Raw genomic sequence first — 22738 nt, 5'->3', positions numbered from 1 at the left:
TTTTTAAATATCCTACAGGCATTTGATATGTACTGTAAGTGTAAGTTATCTTCATATTCATCATTATTCATTCATGTCTGTGCAATGAAGGTAGAAGGCAAAATACAGGGAGTTTCTTCTTCTAAACCGACAGTGTATTCCAGCCCATGCATTTTCCTTATCATGGGTGTGACTGTGGCCTTTATGTTTGAAAATGAGACCCCTGTGTCTGCTTGTGAATGGAGCAGAGATAATGGGCGTTGAGTGAACGTGGCCAGTCATACTCATCACACTCTTGATTGCTGCTGGTGGTCAGAGGCAGGTTTAATTCCCCACATTGACATCAACAGCAGGAACCATGTTTAACCATTAAAAATAAACAAGTTTAAAAATGCTCTTTCTCACTGTTTTTGAGCAATTGCTCAGGACAAAACTGTAGGTCCTTACTGATTTAGACTTTAAGTATACTTCTTTTTGAACTGAAAACAATTCAATTAATTCAAGTCATTACATGGTATTACTTTGCTTTGTGCAGTTTACTACCCGGTCACAATGATATGGACGCCTCCTACCAACGGGGAAACTGTTTATGTTTTCAAATTTCACACCCACCTTGTCTCTCTTTGTTTGAAATTGAATATTGATTTGTGTCAAACACCAAACCACCCAAAGTTACTATGTGATCAAAATAATATAGGCACATTTTAAATATACTTGTTTAACTCCTTTTTATAGAGCCATTGCTTAAACATTCCACCCGGAAAACGTCTATGAAAGATTTGTAATAGGTGCCTCAGTGCTGTCTTGCTGTGTTTTTGTTAGTCTTAGCTCAGAAGGAGAGTGCTGGTGTGAAGTCCAGCTGACCCGGAATCACACCGTTTGCTCTATCGACTGCCTCTCTTGTTTAAACAGCCCATTCTGCATTACTCATAGTAAAGTCAATAGTTTAGAATTTGGTGATAGAGGGCAGATACACAACAGCTGCGACACTATTCAGAGTAGGCGCCCTGGTTAGCATTGCTCCTTCGTAGCGCTGGGGTCCTGGGTTCTATTCTGAGCCCACCTGGGGTGCGTCTGTGTGGAGTTTGTGTATTTTCCCCATCTTTGCATAGGTTTGTCCTGGGTGCTCCGGTTTTCTCCCCCAGTGCAAAAACTGGCCCTGGGTGTGTTTGCCCTGTGATGGACAGGTGTCCAGTCCAGGGTGTAGTCTGCATTGTGTCCGTTGCTTGCTGGGATGGGCCCCAGCCGTGCTATTGAAAAAAGTGGTTCGAAAAATGGATGGAAAATTTAATCGATTAACACAACTGACAGAATATCAGTTTGATTAAGGTGAACCGTGTTCTTTAAAACTAGTAAATACAGTGCCTATCATTATTTTCCTTATTAATGAAATAACCACAGGTTGAAGTAGTTCAGGTGGGTAGCTGCGTCAGCATGCGTAGGCTGCAAAGGAACAAGTAATAGGTTTATTCCATGCTGAAAAAAAGAAGAAAGAGAACACAACGTTTCGGCCGTGGAGCCTTCTTCAGGTGTGTGAAGAAGGCTCCACGGCCGAAACGTTGTGTTCTCTTTCTTTTTTTCAGCATGGAATAAACCTATTACTTGTTCCTTTGTAACCACAGGTTGATTTTCTGCATTCTAAAGCAGTGCTTAACATAAAGCTTACAGCTGTCAGATTAATTGGTGAAAACTGCTATATAACTGCTATATAAATTATCGCATAATAAATGATGAAAAAAATGGCTATGCTTAACTTTTATGTTATTGTGGTTGAGTTATACTTCTGGTTTATTTTCAATGACTTCCTTTTGCTTTGATTTAATTTACAATTTTAAACAAAAGCTGAAAATAAATCAGGAAGATGTTTCTTTCACAATGTATACATATATTTTCTATACAATTAAAATATTTTTTATTATGTTTACTTAGTCAGAGATACTGCCGTGCAATAGTAAATCTTTCTGTATATATTATACCTACAATGCAAATTATTAGAAATTTAACATTTTTTAAGCAACAGCACTATCTATTGGTAGATCATATAGTTCACCCATCTGTTTTCTGTGGCAGCCTGATCTAAGGAGAACCGCTAATCCTATCATTGTAGAAAAAAAGGTGCTTTAGTGGTTATACACATTCACCTTGGGAATACAAATAAATACCTGACAGGCTTAGGATATTAGTGCTCTCCAGTCAGAACTTTTAGGATTAAATGAAAATCTAACGGTCTTGTAGTCTAAGATCTACAGTCACATATCTGCTTAATTAGTTCGTAGGTTAGTCCTTTGCTGTTGCAGTTGGTATTACAATCGCCGCTAAAACCTCTGATAAGCATGAAAGGGGACTTGTGTTTTAATTTTCTATGATCAATTTGCTGATGGTTGTTCTTTTGTTTGACACTAGATGGCACCAATGTGAAATAAGAAACGCCAGTGCAGTATTTAGGAGGTTGGACTCTCACTTTTTCTTACACACTAAGTAGTTTATTCAAAGCACTAAGACCGTTTTGAACTCTGTACTAAAGCCAGTAAAGAAACTATATAACTGAATCATATAATCTAAATGTTATAGCAATGTTCACATTTGAAAGATGATTTAAAGTGCATTCACGTTTTTGAATAAACTTACCAAGGTCACATAATGTGCCGGACAAATCAGTACTGGAGACTTCACTGCTTTCTCATGACTTATGGTGATCTTTATAATATTTATCATTTTCAGTGGGCAGGTATATTTTTTAAAAACCTCATATAATTATTGTAGTTGAAGTTGCCTTTATCCAAGTGACAGTAATACCATCTAACAAAGATAATTAGAGCTTACAAACTATTACAGTTAACAAGATTACGCTTTCAAATAGCACTGACATGTCTAGAACTACAGTTTACTGCTTACAGAATGATGTACCAATTCCTATGATCAAAAAGAAAATCTTTAATAGCATTGTAATACATTTATACAAAATATATACTGTACATGTTCATAGTTATTACAAAACTAATATAAATGAAAGCATTTACATAGCAGGTGTCCATGTAGTAATGTGGGAAATAGAAGTCAAATGAAATGCTTGAAGTTTTGTATTGACTTTATTTCTAAAGTGTTTTTGACAGTCGGGATTTATTTGTATGAGATGCAAAGTCGGTGTTTAAAGAAGAGAATCTGTTAACTTTGGTCGACCTGTCAAGACCTGTTTAAGAGGGACTCTAGTATCTAGGACTCCTTTCTTTCAAAAAAAGCTGTACTCTGACCTTCCGCCTGTCTGGAAACCTAAGCAGTAAGCAGGTAAGCAGCACCTCCTGGGCATTAACGTGTTTTTAGTTTGCCCAGCTAGGCTTCTGTGTAAATACAGTATATAAACCTTGCAACCATATGCATGGTTCTGTTAGGACTGTTTGTCTGGCTGGGTAAGAGACAAAATGACTTTGCAGGAAGTTTTATTGTGCATGCTTTTCTCAGTACCTCAGTTCTTGTATGGTTGCTTTTGGCTAGTGTGCAATTCATGAAAACAAGAATTATGTTTCTATATTTTGCATTCCTGTTTATTATTAGAACTCCCTGTCCTGTATTGCTCTGTTTGAGGTTTGTATTCCAGTTTTGTATTAAGATCACTTTGCTTTCCAAAGTGAAGTAACATTTCCTCTGAGGCATGTGCAAAATTGTTTATTTATTCCAAAAATCTATTCTTCATATATTTGTATCACTTGACTCCTTTTCAGACATGGTTACATTACAAAGTGCATCATTACTTCAGCCGACAGTTTATTACAAAATCAAGAAGAGTGATACTCCCCACATCCATTATGCCCAATCAGTACAATCAATTTAAAATAAATTTACTGATGGAGAATTTCAAAACTGCTGGGCGTTTTAAGCTTCAAGCGTCCATTCTGAGGTGTGTCTGTGCTTCTATGTACAGTATGTTTGTGTGTATTTATCTCAGTGCTGTTGTTAATTTAAGATAAAATGGAACAACACAGAAGAAGAACACTGTGAATCCAGTGATGGGGAAACATCCTAATGTCTATTGTAATAAATACTTTCTTGTACAAAAGGTTGTGGGGTTTTCAGTACGAAAGAAGATTGGTGAGTCCTTCTGCAGTCTTTGAATGGAATTAAGCTTCATTTAATCTATGGTGCCTTTTTTCCATTGGTATCAAAATCAAATTCGACCATTTTAAGCTTTAATAAAAGTTCCATTTGGCTCTCATGAAAAAGACAGAAAAACAAAAAAGACAAATAAGGACTGGACACTTGGAGTGAGATCACACTTACTTAATCTCTGTGAGTGTTTCATTGCCTTTTGGAGAGGACAGGAGATCACGAAGAAATTTCAGCGTCTTTTGCAGTTCAGTTCTAAAAGAACTGACCTGCTTAAAGAAGTGTGAGTAAAAGTGTGACCTCATGAACAATAAAAATGTTATTCTGGAATCATTCTTTTGGAGTTATTTATGTAGGAAATACAGCAGGACTATGTCAAATACAGATGTTCCTACAGTACATATTTTCCATTAGGCTTTTTTCTTGACCATTTCATTTTAAGGAGCATTGTTTCAAAATGCACAAAGCACATTCGAAATCTTATCATCTCCTGGTCTTTCTTTTTAAATTCAGAGTAAGTTAAATTCTTTGAATGTAATCACTGATATTCATCTTGATGATAATTAACAGAAACTGAAATCCTAAAATAAATAGATTTTAATTCCTTTCAACAGGAATTGGGTTAGTGTTTGGCTATTTAAGCATTTTTCATAGTCACCACAAGATCAGGGTTATGTCATATATAATGGCGTTACACATTTGTTCAAACAGTAAATTGTCCTCAAGTCTCTGTTGGTGGTTGATATGATGTACAATCTCAGACCAAAATGGTAGCAAACCAAGTACAACTGTATTGAGACTTTGTGAGAAATAAGAACAGCTTCACCAGGAATTGGCACACGGTCACTAGGTTCTGAAATATTTGCAGTCCAGTCCCATCCCATTTTTCCAGAAGGATGACCTTCAATTGAGGTTATGATGAGGGGTAATCATGTGCAGGATTGAACTGCATGTTTTCTTGAATTCCAGGAGTTTTCAGTAGGGTTGAAATCCGGGGACAGGGTGTGTCTACACCTGTATAATTAATTTTTGTCTTTGTATAATTAATTTTTTAATGTCCTGAGTATGTACATTTTAGTAAATGCCTGAATGAACAATTACAGTGCCTGCTGCTAACATCGTTTGTTGACCATCAGTCACTGTTTTGTCTAAGACAGCTGTAAACATTCACCCTGTCAGTGCAAAAGCTTTTCACAGCTTTCCAATCTTACTAAATAATAAAATGGTTTGGCTACAAAAATAGGACTGCTGCTTTCTGGTGAATGAGAACAATGTTTACAGGATATTTAATTCTTTGTATACTGCATAAATTATTACTTTTATGGGTTTCACTGCTTTACCAAATGTACAGACAAAAGAAAATGTTCTTGCACAAGAGAAACCTAAAATGGAGAAGTGTGTGAAAGCAAATCTTCATGTGATCTGTTTTAATTATTTGCATGATGTTATAAAAGCCTGAAGTAACACTTATACACTTCTGCTTGTCATTACATACAGGGAAAGCCTATACAGTGTGCTGATTAGAAGGACTTTAAACAATTTATTTTTTCAGTCTTGGTTGTGACGTACAAGGTAATGAAAATTGAGCAGGTTTCCCCTTTCATTATAATAATCAGCTCTGGAGAATTATAAGTTACAAATGCCAGGGAAAGGTCCATATGACATCAGCAAAATTCCAGGGTATTAGCTCCTATGAACGGTGGCCTGTATTGAGAGACAGAGGGAGGATTAACAGATGTTATTCCCGTCGGACATGAAAAACATTAGCTCTTCATAACAATAAAGCACTCTTTTGATTTTCTTTAACAACAACAGAAATAACACTATGTATCTTTTTATTTCAATTTTAAAAGCATATTAAAACCTGAAATATATGGTAAAAATTCCAGTCATTCTGTTCTCACAAATTCAGAATTCATCCTGCAGTAATGAACAAGAAGCTCCAGTACCGATTAAGCTGGACTCTCACTTTTTTCTAACACACTATATAGTTTAGTCAAAGCACTGAAGCTCTTTAGAGCTCTCTTGTAAAGGCAATGAAGAATCTGTGTATGAGAATCATCTAATCCATTTCTCATTGTAAATTTTACATTTGAAAGATGATTTAAAATTAATTAAAAGTCTTGAATAAACCTAAAAATGTTGCATACAGCAATGTGCAGAAACCTTTCCTTTACATGTAGTCTGCTTCTTCTGCAAGCATTCACTGAAGCTAGTTTCAGAAAGTACAATCTCTTTTAATTACAATAGAGCTTTGAACACAGTTTCATGTAGAGCTCTTAAGCTAGATAGCAGCAAAAGGAGTTAAATATGTACATTTTGATTTTTCCTTATTTGTGATTTAATGGATTCTGAAGAGAAGGCAATGCACAGTAGACAGTGTAAAGAAAATGTGTGTCTGATTAGGGCATGCTTTCTGCTTAGTGTCAATGATAATGCAAGGTTTATGATTAGAATTTGATTACAGAATAGCCACATTTGTTCATTACTATTTGCGTTTTGGCCTGTTGCAGAGGGAGGGTGAAGTTTTTTTCCCCTGTTTTGGATGGGCTAAAAAACAGCTGGGTTTCATACAAAGAAGCTTAAGCTGGTGCTCCTAACGAAGTCCGTCTGCTATAAAGTCTTTCGTATTTTCATTAGCCTTACTTAGGTAATTGATCAGAGGGATCTGTCAATTAATTGCGTCAGCTTTGGAATGAAGCTGTGCCAGTAAAAACATCAGGAGTGACACACAGCAGCAGTGAAAAAGAGACTTATAAAAGGGTTGAGGCTCCCGTAATTCATGCCAGCACTCTGACGTACTTGACATGAGGTCCTGGCGGCTGAGGAAGTGCTAGATATAACAATTCATGCACAAGCCTGCCCCAGCTCTGGCTGCAATTGGCTCGAGTTCTGACGCAGACACAGCCCCCACCCCTCCCCCCTCCCCGCTCCCTTTCAGCCTGTTTCTGTGCCACAGCGATGGTGTTTTGATTCATGTGCCTCCTGCAGGGTTATGCTGCTGCCTTCAGTCATGCCGAGTATTTCACTGATAAAGAGCGTCGCCAAGAACGAGCTTCACCTTTCTTTTTTTTCTCTTAGAACACAACCTTTTTGTTTGAGTCAACTCTTTGCTGTTTGCATTTGGACATGCTAGAGGGATGAATAATAGTGACCTCAGGGGGACAGAGATCTAGCTGTTGTCATACCTTTAGGTAGAGTATGTGTGTTCAGATCAGTGGCAAACAATTAATGCTTTGCCTTAAGTGTGAAAGGACAGCAAAGCATTTTGTGTGTTTATAAAAGTACATGAAGACAATGTGGAGAACATAAACTAACATTATTTACTAAGACAGGGAGATAGCGTGTACTTCATTTGGAGAACCTTCTTTCAAAGACCGAAGGTTTACAATGTCACATTGCAGCTGTACTGTAAATGAAAAGGTAATATTGACATTAGCCTCTTAACAATGATATAAGAGACATGTTTTACACTTTACTGCTGGAGAGAAATCAGAAGCTCAGGTTTGTGTAGAACAGTGGCAGGATTAAATATCCATTTACATTTGCAAAGAAAATGACAGAAAATATTAACAGAAAAAAATAAAGAATTCTTTAGTGCATTTAACCACACATTTGTTTAAGAAGAATGCAGCATGAGAAATAAAAAATGATCAGGTCATTATATAGGTTCCTTGCAACTCATACATCTGGCTCTGAATAGCTATGATCTTAAATCTTAATCTGGGTACTCTGGTGTCCTTCCACAGTCCATAGATAGTACTGGAAAGTACTGGTAGGCTAACTGACTTACGTAAAAATGTGGCCCTGGTGTGAGTGTGTGTCTGTGTTTGTGTGTCCCCTGTGGAAGCCTCCTATCCAGGGTGTGTCCTACACCCAGTGCTTACTGTGATAAGCTCCCAGCCACCATGATCCTAAATTACATAAGCAGTCATTGAAAGTAAAGTGATTAGATCTGAGGACATTTCTCTTATTTTCATTCAGTCCAAATCACATTCATACCACTAGATATTGATGAGACAACACTTCTCAACAGTTTTAAGCAAAGTAAAGGTTAATTCAACACTGAAAAGTAGAAAAAGCTTCAAGCCTTATAGGTATGAGCGGGGGTCAACAGCCGAAATGTTGCATCTTGACTTTCTACTTTTCAGTGTGGAATTAACCTTTACTTGTTCCTTTGCAGTCAACAGATGCTGACGCAGCTCCCCATACGAGTAGCTTTATGTTTAGCTGTAGATGTACAGCAGCTCAGAATGGATTCCTGCAGCCAAGTGGCCTGATTCCTGCAGCCCAGATCAATTCACTCTATAGTCCACAGTAACATCTGGGCTGATGTGAAGTTCCACAGTAGGTCTGATGCCACAGCTGGGGACTCAATGTATCTTGAACTGGAATCATTGCTGCTGTCATGTTTGATAGAGTGTATTATTGAATTGATAACTGCAAAATGGTTTACTGCTGGGAATGTCTCTTATACCCTTTTGTCTGTCTGTCCATCCTTCCATTTTTCTAAATGCTTTATCCAATTCAGGGCTGAGGGGGAGCCATAGCCTATCCTGGCAAGCAATGGGTTCAAGGCAGGACACACCCTGGCAGGCCTGACACAGGGCAGACAGACACACACACAGTCATACCAGGGCCAGTCTTTACAGAAACAAATGAAGCTACCAATATGTCTTTGGACTGTCAGAGGTAACCTACAGGAACAGGGGGAGGACATATAAACGCCACACGGATAGCTCCTCGGGTCCAGAATTAAAACCAGAGCCGCAGTGCTGCAAGGCAGCAATACCAACCACTGCGCCACAGTGCTGCCCACCCCTCTGCATTATTTTAAACGTTAAAGATGTGCCATCTGATAAAAGAGTAAAACAGCAGCCATGTATGAAGCACAAGCTGGTCTCTTGGAAAGAGCAATTATAGATAAATTCCTTTTTCCACTTTTCTCATCTGCTCTGAATTAAACTGAAGGGTGAATCATAGGAAAAGACAGTGGGGAGGATGTGTTTTACAGTTTGCATTGGAATACCAAATGCTGTTTGAGGTGTCCTAAAAAGTTAAATGGATCCAGTCCGATATTTCAATTTATACTGTAATGGAAATTACATTTTAAAGAGGTTTTAGGCTTTTTACTTTCTTTTATTAAATGAACATGTTTGGCATCTTTTGATATTACTAGATGTTATTTAGACATTTTCCCATTTAAACCTAAAATTGGGAGAATTATTGGATGAAGGATCTCAATTATGTTATGTATGATTTTCTAATGCGATTCTGAAACTACATTTTTTTCTGTGTATTCTCTATGTAATGTAGTGCAGGGCATGTTATTGGTGATTTAATTGAACCAGAATGGCTCTGATGAATAATGCAAGGAAAAGACAAATTTTGTGCATCATATTTTACTTGGAAACATATAATGTTATAGTTAAAATAATGAAATGTTAAAACTTATTTACTACATTTGGAGATGTTTTATTAAGTAAAGGTATAACAATATGAATATTTTAGTATTTCACATGAACAGCAAATAATGCTATAACATTGCAATAATGTATAGAATTACAATTAATACTACTGTCTTTTGCTTTAAACTCTGTTCAGGGACATCTGAGAGATGGTACATGCTGTAATGTTTGATGCATTTGATTGTGGTGCACATGCTTTGTAAATAAGTAACAGTGTGCACTTTTACGATTCACATTTATTCTCATCTATACACCCTCCATATGAATCTTAAAGGTGATCTTGTCAGGCAGCATGCTGTTAACCATACCTTCTGAAGGTTTTTGCATTTAACTCATAGAATGATCTCTGTGGAAATCATAAAAAATTGACATATTTTGCCAAAAGATGCAGCATGATTTGCACAAATTACTTTTTGTAGCACTTTACCCTGTCTTCAAGTGGGCTTTATTTTTGTAAGGAATCCCACATTCTTCTCAATGTTTAAGTGGTCTCTGTTTATTTGTGAGTAAAAAAAGCACTGGGAAAGCATGGAATCTGATTATTCATGGATGGCCTGTTCACTAATATAAATAATATAAAATACTGCTGGAAGCAATTCTATGAAATATGTGTAAAATCACAATGATCCAGCTCTATTCCATTTTTTTGTGTTGGAGATCTGTTCTTATTTGTATTCTTTTGCATATTTTTTGTCAAAATATTGTGTCAGAAGATACCATGGAATTTCCAGTGTAAGCTGTTCCAGCTTATATCCTGATTTAAATCAATAGCTTGACTTTTAAAGGAGTGGTAGAAGCTGAATTTTAATTTTATTGTACAGGGAAACCCCAAGCGCACAGACTTAATTGCCACTGTAATTTCTTTGAAGCAGTTTTCTTCTTTGGGAAAAAAAAGCTTTGGTTAATAAAAAAAAAGGAAAAAAAGCTTTTTTATGGTCAAATGAAAATCTAAAGTTTTCTGCAAATCCACGATTCAAACATTTTGTTGCAACTTTACATCATTGTTTTTTATAGTTCAGCATTTAAACCACCAAAAATAGGCTTACCCAGTCTTGTTTTCCGTTCTGTTTTTTATGATGTGGCTGTGGATGGGCTGTGAGTCTTGCATGACTGGGCTTGGCTGGTGTTACGGGTTTTCTCTGCTGTGCGCAGTGTGTGGCCTGAATTCTACATTTTCCTTACTCTGAGTCTTCTCCGTGTCTTGTCTATCTAGAGCATCCCATCACTGTCTTTCTCTCAGAATGGCTTGCAGCACACACAGGAAATTCTTTGGTAGCACTTTGAGTGCCATTTTCTGGAGTCTCAAAGGAGTCTCAAAGCCCTTAGAACCATTTTTTAGCTCATTTTAAACCATCGGCTGTTAAGCTATTTTTAATAATTTTAAATCCCCATTATATGTGTTTTGCCGAGCCAAGTAATTCTCAAAACATTTCATTTCCATGTAGCTTCATGTAACTGATGAAGCAAACAATAAAATCTACTGTTTCAAGTGTTGGTGCTTTTAAAAAACAATCTGTTGGAACAAAACGAGTTGCTTTTTAACAATGATTAAATCACGATTTATATTAATGTGGCTAGTGGGATAGTTTTCACAGAGGCTCCAGTATTTTTTTTCTCTTATAATTTAGTGTCTTTAGAAAAATTAATTCGGCTGTAGTTTTTTATTAGGCCCAGAGTGTGTCTTCTTTTATATACAGGATTCACTTAGTTTCCTACATTCAACGTTAACATTCTTGAATAATGGGTTTAGTTTGTGGTTAAATATTTGTTTATAAATTTCAAACATTTAAAAAATTCTTAAGTTGCTGCCATATTTCTTAGGAGATTGGACCTAAAGTTGGTGGCAGAGCAGAGAATGGGGGTGTTTTGGGATGAAAAATTCACTGTAGCCGTCACACCATCAGTTCTTATGATGTTATGACAAGCAGTCGTGCACTGTAATCTGAAGAACTAAGAATATTGGAAGTGGGCGTAATATACCATTGTACCAGTCCATAAATGGCACTCCTGTTAGAAACACGTTTATAAAAATAGACACAATGGCATCAAATTATTTTTTGTTCCAAACTGCTTTTATGCTGTGTACACCCTTTTCCATTAGCAGTGTTCACTTAAATTACTTTTTTAAAAGGATAACAGGTAGTGGAATAAACATCTTTAAGTAATATTGAACCGCAGACTGTTTAATGTAGTCTTACAGAAAAGACACAGATAGTAGAACAATAAACATTACATTTATTTTTCACTGAACAGGGTTAATGGTCCAGAAAACATAGAAAACATTCTGTGCTTCATATGAGTGACTCATTATACTCACTGGTTGAAAGAATGTGGCAGTGTTAGGTAAATCTCATTATAAAATTGTACCTCAGTCAAGAGGTCGTCACTCATCAGTTTTGGAAGTGACAAAGCTGGTGTTGAAAATATTCCTTTTTTCTGTTTGTTTCAAATACAGAACATTTCATGGTTGAGATACTGAGGTACAGTACAGGGCAGGAATGGGCAAATATTCTCTGGCATCTACAGTATATAGAAGCAAACCACCATCACTTTTCTTAGCCATAAGAAACCCATACTCGCCTATGTCTATAGATTTCATTCATTTTCCTAAAAGAGTGAGGACTGATGAAGATAACGCTAGATTCAACACATAAAGAAAGCTTGGCCCTTTCAAGGATAAAGGTGTTTCAAAAAGCATTGGCACTTCATGAATAAAATAATTGATCAGATGTTATGTACTGGATGGCATTTCTTCATTGATAGTGCAACACACGCTTGAAACTGAAATACTTCAGTATTTGCAACATTTTGTTTGCCACAGTTGCACTGCATCAATTCAGAGCCCGAATTGCACAGCTTGCTGGATATTGTGATCTCTGGCACTTTTTTGGCCTTAGAGCCTCCAAAGAGGTTTGTCTTGGCAGGTGGAAAGAACAGGATGTGGTGCACATTTTAAAGTACAGTCAACTTCAAGTGTTGATGGTCCCCAGGGACCAATGCTTGTCCACTTCATTGAACTTGGGCTGACAGTCACCACTACGTACTGCATACAGCATGTTGTTGGCTTGTCACACAACCGAGAGAAACGGCACAAGGCCGGGCTGATCAGCAACACTTTGAACAGGCTGCACTCTCTGAATCTTTGGAAAGCATGTCTTGCTGAACCGGAGGGCTGTGCACATAAGTGATGCAGCCTAATAAACATTACCTGCCCACTGATTCATTTTTGCTATGAGTTGCCTATATTTTCCAACACACACTTGTGGTGTTGCAGCATCATGGGTGCATAAAACAAATTGCTGGGCTATGGCAAATGTTTTTTAACAGCTTTTTTATTATTGGCTGCTGATTTTGTGCAAAGCAACTTCCACATTTATCCATTTATACAGCCATGCTTTTTAACTCTTTATGGCCTGATTTTTAGTTTTTGTGTAAAAAAGTGAGAAGTGCTCATATATTGTAGGAATGCTTCCATTGATAGAACAATAATGCAAAAAAATGTTTTAATTGTTGTACAATGGTTATAGACAGCAGGACTTTTTATGTCCTGATACGTCTCTCTGCAATCCGTGCATGTATTGTTTTATTAGATAATATTTAGTTTTATTAGAAATATTTTTCATGGATGATGAGTAAGAAACAGTAAATTCATCAAAGAATAATTCAGCGACAATGACCTTTGGGCCTATTAAAGACTCAGACCAGTGTCCACTTCAGTTCTACAGGCTAATGTTTCTGACTTTTGCAGTACTGCCAGGCCAGAAACCCAAATTCAGAGATCATTTTTCTGCTGGTGGGACTTTGAAGTCCCAAGGGACTATAAAGAGTTTTAAGCTAAGTACCTTGCTCAAAGGCAACACAGCAGTACCCCAACTGGAATTTAAACCTGCAATCTTCTAGTTACAAGTCCAAAGTTCTCACCACTATACCACACTGCTATCCTAAGGGGCTTATTTTATTAAGGTTAAGCAACTATTTGTGGTTGACTTACATACACCCATTCACAGCTTTTCTTATATTAGACTATTTGCTGCAATGTTCCAGCTAAATATTTGATATGTTTTAACTTTGATCTTTTGAGAACCATGATTATGAACACAGTGGAGTTCCAAAACCACTAGTATAGTGTTTCCTACTTTAATCTCACACCAAACAAAATCATGCACATTTGTGGGGGTAACAGGTTATTTATTTATTTGACAGTGTGAATTATTATATCAAGAGAATTGCATGTGTCTCATTCCTGGTTTCTGACACCTAAATCATGAGCACTGATTGTGGAGACTCCCCATCAAAAATGTATTCACCTGGAAAAGAGATCTGCTCCTCTATAATGTATGAGTCAAAGTTAGTAACATCCAAAGAGAAACAAAAACAAACATCAGAAAGTAAGCTATAACGGAATATTTGAAACACAAGCAATAGAGAGCATTTTAAGATTGACGACAGTAATAATTTTAGTATCTTAATGGTGAAAAACTAATAAAACTCCAAAGAATTGTGGAAGATGAAAATAAATTACGGTACGAACGTTTTTTTGACAGAAGCTGCATCAGTCTTTGGTACTTACTCTGGACAAAGCACTTGCAGTTCAATCTACAAGTAAAAGAACAGTGAAATATTATAGTAAATTCAGTTGTACTTAGGTAGATCTGTAGCTAAGTCAAGTACCAATTCACTAGTTCTTGTGCTGAAATTGTGAAAGTTATTAAAACCCATGGTCTCTAAAATAGAAGCAGAATCATGTTTTGACGCTTGACATTATGTTTTGACGTGACACTAATAACCAACTTAATTAATGGAACTGTGTACAAAAGGTAGCATGTATCATGTGTTACCTTGCTGATTGCAGTAGTTTTCTGCAGCATGACTGACCGTCAAATCTCTCTTAACAGCAAAAACGAAAAGCAGAGGAATATCCCATCATGTTGAAAACGGTATGTTAAAAGAAGGTTTATTGTTGAAGTATAATATTTTCTTTTCAAAAAGGCACAACTATATATCTTTACTACCGAAAGCTTTGGCGTTTCTTTCCTCGTGTTATATTAATCGACTTCTCTCATTACAGATTTCAAAGGGATCAACACGAAGCGCGTCATTTAAAATTAACCAAGTAAACTGAAATGACAGTCCTGTACAATTATTTAAGCGTCGTATCTCCCTTAACATATAGAAGACTCTCTTAAAAATGTACTATTCAGATTTGCTCTTAGCAGTTTAAAATTCTTTTAAAACAGGTTCCAAATCTCAAGTAATTAAAGAGTTAAATGGACAACTGCGCTCGAGTTAAAATTAACGGACGCAGTATATTAAACAGCAACTACGAAATGTTTGTGGCATCACTATATCTCCGTTCGTATTATTTAATTTCGTAAAAACAAATTTTCAAAATGCTAACAATACTCTCACATGTCAGTTTTATATCATAATGTCCACTTTTATGTTGTTTTAAAGAAACACAAGCACAATTCCTATTACCGCATAAAAGGCCATTCTATTCTAACCTACAGACAATGCGTACACGATTGGAAACAAATTACATATATCACAATTTTCATAATTTATGTCTTCTTTATGTGTTTTGCGAAAACTGGGCAAATGTTATTATTTATAGTTAAATGATTACCGACTCCAAAGACAGGCTGAAAGGAATAGATTGTTACCTGCGTTTCCTGTCCCAGGTTGCGTTTCCACGGCCTGTTCTTTTCCAAATAAACACATTCAATACATTTTCCTACAGTATTACGTGTACAAAACTGACAATGTTACTTTAGCCAACATAAATACAGCGAACTCTTTATGAGTTACTTGTTGCTCTCTGCTGACTCTGGTCTCGGGAGTTAATCTGTAGCTGAATGTTGTTAAGAGATCAAGGCTGAAACATTTCTAACGGTTTGGAAACATTGTAGGGCCTGAAGGACGTCAATGAAACGTCAAAATGACACAGGAAATCCTTTGTATAAAACCTCCCAGCAAAAAAAGAAAAGAAAACGAACTCCTGTTATTAAAAAGTTAATAACTGCTTTCTGTTTAACAGTCCGCATTCTTGTGTTTGCTCGGAGACCTACAGTACAAAATCCGTTGGTCTGTATTTATACAAACATCTCATTAAAATATTTTTATATTTGTGTTTATGCATTTCGAGAACTCCACATTAATAAAGTAACACCATAAAATTACGACTGTTATTAACAATCCATTTCTACCATTATAATAACAAACAAACCGGGTACAATACGAAATTGAATTTATTCTTGCTACACATTTAAATAAACTATTTATATAACAATGTTTGCCACAACCAAAAAACGGTAACATTTTATATAGTTATCAAAGACATCTTTCCTTCACAGTAGCGGCTTAAACATTTACAGTGCCGATTACATTTTCTACAAAATGAAATGAGACACTCCCTTTTTTTCAGAAACAGGGAGATTTGACTAATTTGTGATGGCTGTCTTTATGGTATGTTATAAATTCGTTTCAGTGCCAAGCATAAATATTGGACTTTCTGGAAGATGAATGTGTTTTCTTTATGTTCTTTATGTTCTGCATAGAAATTCTTAACACAGACACAGGCAGTTAAACTGAATAACTTAGTGCTTCATCCGAAACTATCAGAAGTGTTTGACCCAAACATTTCAGAAACTCGAAAAGCATCCAGTAGTTCTTCATGTTCTTCATAAGAAGTTTATTTTGGCTTTAAGGCTTTTGAACCTGACAGTTCTTAGTACATTATATAGTACATTATTCACTAGTAAGGAATGTTCACTAGACGAAAATGGACACTTATTAACTGTCATGAAAAATATGTAATCTGTCAATTGTGATTATGCTGTTTGATATTTTAGATGATGGCAAGTCGATATATGTTGTCCTAACAAAATGAACAATTCTGTAAAAATATGTTGGTAAAATCGCATTTAAGTAAAATATAAGGATTAATTAGGCCTTATCAGTTAATAAAGTGCGCTCATGAATGTAACCCCAAAGCGGGTACTTTTTAAAATAGGGACTAATTTGTTAAGGTCTCTGTAATAGTTCTGCTACGATAATTCTTTGTTTTGTACGTTGTTCTTATTTTTATATCATAGGAACCATTATATCTTATGAAAACTGGACTTTGGTAGGTTAGTTATGACGTTATTCTCCTGGCGTTCTTTTTTGGTATGTGTAACCTGGTTATACTTGGGTAAGTAAGGATGCAAACCCCTGACCTTTTTTATCCTTTTAGTAGGATAAAATTAACAATCATAATAGGAATTTCCATTTTTTTATTTTTCTATTCATATGAAAAAAAAGATGAAAACCATAGACAAAACTCAAAGTTCAAATATAGCACCCCAAACATTAATGTCTATCATGGCTTAGTTCGCAGAGACACAGACATCAAAATTTAATCAGATAATAAACACTTAATTAGGCTCTTAAACGATACACCTAAATGGGCCTAACTGTTGAGAACGTAGTAAAAACTGAATGTTTTATGTTAGCTTAAAAAACTACCGTAAATAAAATAAGGAATAACATTTAACCAAGAGAATGATGTAGCGAATACAGAAATACATGAGATATATCAGTGTAATTTGTTTTAAGGCTGTAAATAAAAATGTCTTCTGTGTTTAAAATACCATTTACAAATATGTTAGTATGGGATTATAAATACCGAAGTATCTTAAATATCTAATAGACTCTTAAATGGGAAAAATGGCATCAAATTGTTTTTAACCGGTATGGGGAGGAACATTACCAACAAATTCGACAAATTCACTATTTCGCATTTAATGGATAATATAATTCAGCTTTCGTCTACCAGTCGGGGTATTTTGCATGCGTTTTTTTCACTCGATGCAGGAGGAGACTGTAGCTTTAAGCCATCACCTTTCTGCACTGCACACACCGGCGTGTGCTGACGTCGGGGATGCATCAAACTGCAGCTGATTCCTTATTTATGTGTTTCTGGTTTATATCTCGGAGATTTCTAATAGAAATCTCATGCGGATTAAACAAGCGAAGTTGAGCCCATTGCGGTATGGCTAATGTGGACGTTTATTGATGGGAATGTCCTTTATGTTTTTTTCTAACAAATAATCCTTTGCAACAGTTTACTTCACCAGTGGGCGGTTTCTGTCTGTCTGGCGTTCTTGTCTGAGTAAAGGGAACACATCTCTGCAGTGATTTTGCCTGCGCGGTATATTAAAAAGAAAAGAAGAGAGGAAAGCGAGCTGTGAAACTTTAGTTTAAGCGCTGTAAATGTATTTTTTTTAATTTTGTATTTTAACGATCGCACGTACAATTAAACGTAATGAAATAAATTGGTTTCTTTTGCTATTGACAGTCTTGGGATTATAATTTGTTTTATGGAGTCCTTCTTTTATCGATATTTCTTCTCGTAATTCCCCTCGATGCGTCTGAAACGTCCTGCCTCGATGCTATAAAAAAGGAGGATGTCCAACCCAGAGAAATTACTCTCATCACGCCCCCAAGCGCCCCTGACGACTGGGAAACGGCACAGATGCAGCAGCAACATCCAAATATACAGCAGTTTGTCTCTGGAAGGCAGCTGGGCATGTAGTTCTCCGGTTTCTGCAGCGACACCTCAAAACGGCAGCCGGGGAAGAAGCGACATCCTCGCCAGATCTGCAGCTCCCTGTTTTCCTCCATCCCCGTACTCCACGGTTTGTCCTTCGCCTTCTCCGAGCAAATTTACAGCGCTGCGGCAGCGAGGAGACGAATCGACCCTCAGCTGCAACCCGGCGAGTAGCTACGGACTCTTCTCTCTTTCCCCTCACTCCTCTCGCTCCCTTCACGGGTTTCTGCAGCCAGAGTGGCACAGACCTTACAGACCTCATCTGCAAGGGCTCTGGTCGAATCATTTTCTGAACAGCAGGACTACCCACAGCAGGAATTATAACAGAGAAACGTTTTTCTCGCTCGCTTCTCCTTCCTTGCTGTTGGAGTCAGAAATGGAAGAAGATGGTCCACCTTCGTCAGGCTGTTTTAGAAGGTTTACGGACTGTTTTCTTGGTACAAGTAGGTATTTGTTTCCATTGAACGCTAAATGAATTCTGTGGTCTATCACTGCTTAAAGTTACCCAAACATTTAAAAAAACTAATCCGCGTACCCTGATAGAGGTAGTTAAAAACTTTGTTTTTGCAGGACATTCTTGTAGATTTAGTTTATGAATTGACTTGATTTTGCACAGTTTCGCTCTGCGATGTTACTTAATGCCATTTCAACAGGTACAGTAGAGTAGCACGGTTTCCGTATGTTTTTTTTTCATGGAAAGATGGTAGTTTATGCAACTGAAAGAGCTGTTCACCATTAGTTTTAAACCTGTGATCATATGCACACGTCAGAATTTAAATGGCTCGTCAATGACCAAATCCATTAGAAAATAGTGGAAACCTCCTATGTAAAAGATATTAATGTGAGCAGTGTTGTGCATTTTTATTTTTTTAATCGAAGACCAAAAAATAAGTCTGGAATCTGAACAGCATTAGCTCTAGGCTCTAGTTTACCGGGTATACTGTATAGAAACGAGTACCGATATGTGAAGGTGTTAGTTGTCAAAAAGATCCTGAGGTTCAGTAAGTACACCGAACGACAGTACAGTATATCAACATCAGGTGGCATCAAACGTGTGTTGGAGCCCTTTTGCATTCATAAAATCCATTCGGTCTGCACTGCGCTTGACTGTGCCATATCGCACGAAGACAGTTTTACCTCACAAGACCTTAAGACTATTGATAAAAGTGACATGACATGCAAATCAATTTATTTCGGCCTTTCCAAGTAAATCCATTGGATTTTCATATCTGTGCATCCAGAGGTTTTGGCAGTGCCACATGATCTGGGTACCTACTCTATACAGATTTTTCTTTTCCCTTTTTCAAACATAAGCATCGTGAGATGCGTCTTTTTTCACAGACAGTCCATTTTACTCGGATATTAATCACCTCTGAACCTAGTTGACTTGTCTTTGCGCTTATTCCATCACTGTACAATGTTGTATAACTGTGGATAATGCAAGTACCCTGGATAAGGGCGTCTGCTAAGCACAAATCCCTTGTGCTGAAATCTGTGTGTGGTAGGACTGCTGGGGGTAGAAGGGTATTCTGAAAAGGGAAATTGGGGACTAATGTCTATATGGCTATAAAAGATGGTTTTGCCTTTTCATTCTTAAAGGTTTGACTCTGTATGTCCCCCTGGGTTGTCTTTCTCTTTGTACTGTTTCTAGTGTGGTCATCTGGAATGCACATCAGTGTCTTTGGTGCACTTGGCTCCCTAGTCTTGGGATGTTGGTTATTTGCCCCTGTCAGTTTGTCCTTTCCAAGGATACAAGTTATGACATTTTGTCTTGTGAAGTCAGCCATGCAAAAGAATATGCTGTGCGATTCCTGTTGGTAGCCAAACACGTGTGGGACACATGGAGATACCTTTCTGTGATACTTGTTTAGAGATTCATATTCACTTTTTTATGTGAATATGACCTGTTCACTCCTTCAGGAATATTTGTTTTGCATCTTAGATGAGTCCTACAGTATTATGCCCCTTGGTCTCTATGGGACATTTTAAAGGAATAATTTGAACCTAAATTTCTGTTTACATGCAAACGCTAGGGGTTAACTATATTTGCTATGGCTTTTTCATGTACTGTATATGCTATGTTACTACTGCAAATTGATCAAGTCAAATCACAGCTGTACACTCTGAATTTTTCACATTTTCTTAAAGGGATTATGGGTTTAGTTACTGAAAGTTTCAGTAAAAAATAAAATATTCTGAAATTATTTTCTCTGTGCCATTTGCCTTCAGTGAAAGAAAGTTATTTGAACCGTTTTCATTTTAAAGGAGAAAAAAAGGTCAGAATGTTGTTAGATTATGGCGTGACCCTGATACAAGGTCTGGTACTGCTGTTTCATTAAGGTCAACATTGGCAACTGATTAGAAAAGAGTTCAGAATAATTTCACTATTTAAGAAATATGAAACATGATTGTGTTAAGTCGTAACAGTTCTAAAACTGTGTAAACCATAAGAAAATCCAAAATATCATCAGGACAAAAGTAAGATTTAACAAGACAATGGGGATTAGATAAAGATTAAATAAAAATTATTTAAACTGTTTAGCTATTTCAGTAACTTCTAAAGGAACAGTATGTATTTTTAAAATCTATATTTATAAATGTTTTGTGAAATAAAAAGTAAATCTATTAAACATTTATTGTTAGTATCTTGCAGATAACTTTGTGATTGTCTACTCCTGTGTGTTTGATTAGACATAGAAGACTCGAAAGCAGTGTGTGAATACTGTGGTTTCCTGAATGTAGAAGTGGAAAACCTTTTTTTTTTTCTCAAGAGTCTCCACATTATTGCTTTGTACATCATAACACATTTGCTCTATTAAGCAGATTCAAGTACAGCTTTTGTGGTCTGGCCTGGGAACTAGAACGAAAAAAAAAACTTAGGAGAAAAGGTTGTTCATTACTTATCTATGGTTAGGCGATGATTTATGCAAAATCTTTTAGTTCCACTAGAATCTTAATCTCTAAAATGGTTGCAAACATCTTTTCAGTTGTGTTTTTATTAAGAAAATGATTTTAAATGTGAGTAAATCAAGATGTTTGTCGATTTTTTTTTTGTTTAAGCAAGATAGCATAAAACATGTACACAATGTATTTGTTTTGGTTTTGTTCTTTTGTGCATGGTAAAAATATGTTGTAATTGGACATTTAGGCCACAGAAGTACACTAGTGTAATTAATGCGCTTAGAGTACATAAAAGGAAGAGATTAGAACAAGAGTTGAAGTACAGACAAGTTTGATAAGACATCGAAGATTCTCCAAAATCAGCAATGAGCTACACGATTAACCATATATTTAAGCTCTCCAAGTTTGAAGTAGCTTTTATCTACAGTGCAAGTCTTAAATATAAACTGTTAGGTAATAGTCTACTAGCATTCCTGTCTTGTAACGCCTATTTTTTACTGTGAAGTTCTTTGCAAATCTAGAATAATCGCTATACAGACGTCGGTGTGCTGAATGTGTAATACTGCACTCCTTGTGTTGCATGACAATAAGTCTGCAAAATAACAACTTCAGGTTTTTAATTCTCGTTACTGTCTGCAGAAATATTGTTGGGCCTGTGCTACTGGAGGTTTGAAATCATTAAAGAATAATTGCACAAGCTCGAAAAAGGCCTGCTGTGTGCTAATCTTGAGCATATACAGATTGTAGCACAAGGAAGGTTTAGTTGTCTGAGAATATTGATAGAAATAATTTATATACATTTTTTTGGAAATGGGTTTTGGCAGGGTAGTGTCCTACTTTTATTCTCTTAATTTAAGAATGCCTGACCTCTCTAAAGCAAGAATAAATAATTTTATTCACATGCTGATGTGGCAACTGGCATCCAACAACATTCAACCCATATTGTTTTATAATTTTAGCATTAAAATAGTAGGATGAACATACACAAGTAACTTTGTATTACTCATTAATGGCTCAATCCGGGTGGGATTGCTTGCTTTTGCCTTAAACAGTTACATTATGAATAAAGTGTCTACACAGCATAACTAGACTCTTTAATATCTCCTATGGAAATTGATATGAAAGTAATTTTTATGTTTACAGTGAGATAAGATGTAGTTCTATGTAATCTATACATGTTTAGCTCAAGTTTCATTAAAGATGATACTTTGAAACATGCACAAACGAATTTGAGAGTTCATAGGATGCCGTGTTTGCACAATTTGTTAATGTATTACATTTAATCATTTTAATATTTTTAAACTGCATGCAGGCAAGTTCAAGTTTTGAACCTGACTGGTTAACGCAGAGAAGGAGAGACTTGTAATGTGATGTGCACTTGATCTGGTGCCCCACACACTGATTCAAGAGGATGTGGAAAGTGCTGGCATTTTTTTCCTTTCTTGCTTCCTTATTCATTATAAAACATTTTACAATGAACATGGAATAACACTAGTATCGTAGCCTATTAGGTTCAGACGAGGCGTGATTATTGCTAGTTGAATAACACTTAATTTAAAACGAATCAGTTGGTCCCCCCGTGAATTAAACATATTACTCAGAATAGATTCATATGCTTTTGTTGCTAAAAACTCAGTGAAGTTTAAAACAAAAAATCAAAACAGGCTTTAAAACTTTTTACAAAAGAAAGTAAGCCGGT

General features: G+C 36.3%; 1 protein-coding gene and 1 long non-coding RNA gene across 6 annotated transcripts in view; one reads left to right on the top strand and one right to left on the bottom strand.

Annotated features, from left to right (window-relative positions):
- The window catches only part of pde10a (phosphodiesterase 10A), a 94503-nt gene that overhangs the window by 9270 nt on the left and 62495 nt on the right, over positions 1 to 22738 (top strand). For 4 of the 5 annotated variants that reach the window (XM_006638805.3, XM_015362977.2, XM_015362976.2 and 1 more), the window contains exon 1: positions 17470 to 18581. The exons of the other annotated variant lie outside the window; for it this stretch is intronic. In XM_006638805.3, the coding sequence (XP_006638868.2) occupies positions 17996 to 18581 (586 nt within the window). In that variant the 5' untranslated portion in view covers positions 17470 to 17995. Of the gene's footprint in view, positions 1 to 17469; positions 18582 to 22738 lie in introns of those variants that run through there. 5 annotated transcript variants of the gene reach the window in all.
- Positions 5245 to 15417, bottom strand: LOC107079379 (uncharacterized). Its single transcript, XR_001480339.2, has 3 exons — positions 15212 to 15417; positions 14119 to 14144; positions 5245 to 5784 (listed from the first exon to the last, which is right to left on the bottom strand). It is a non-coding gene; the product is annotated as an uncharacterized lncRNA (long non-coding RNA).

This window comes from Lepisosteus oculatus, chromosome 17 (genome assembly GCF_040954835.1).
Source record: "Lepisosteus oculatus isolate fLepOcu1 chromosome 17, fLepOcu1.hap2, whole genome shotgun sequence".
NCBI classification, from domain to species: Eukaryota; Metazoa; Chordata; class Actinopteri; order Semionotiformes; family Lepisosteidae; genus Lepisosteus; species Lepisosteus oculatus.
The sequence above is the reverse complement of the archived record's forward strand: the minus strand, read 5'-3'. Positions and strand labels throughout refer to the sequence as shown.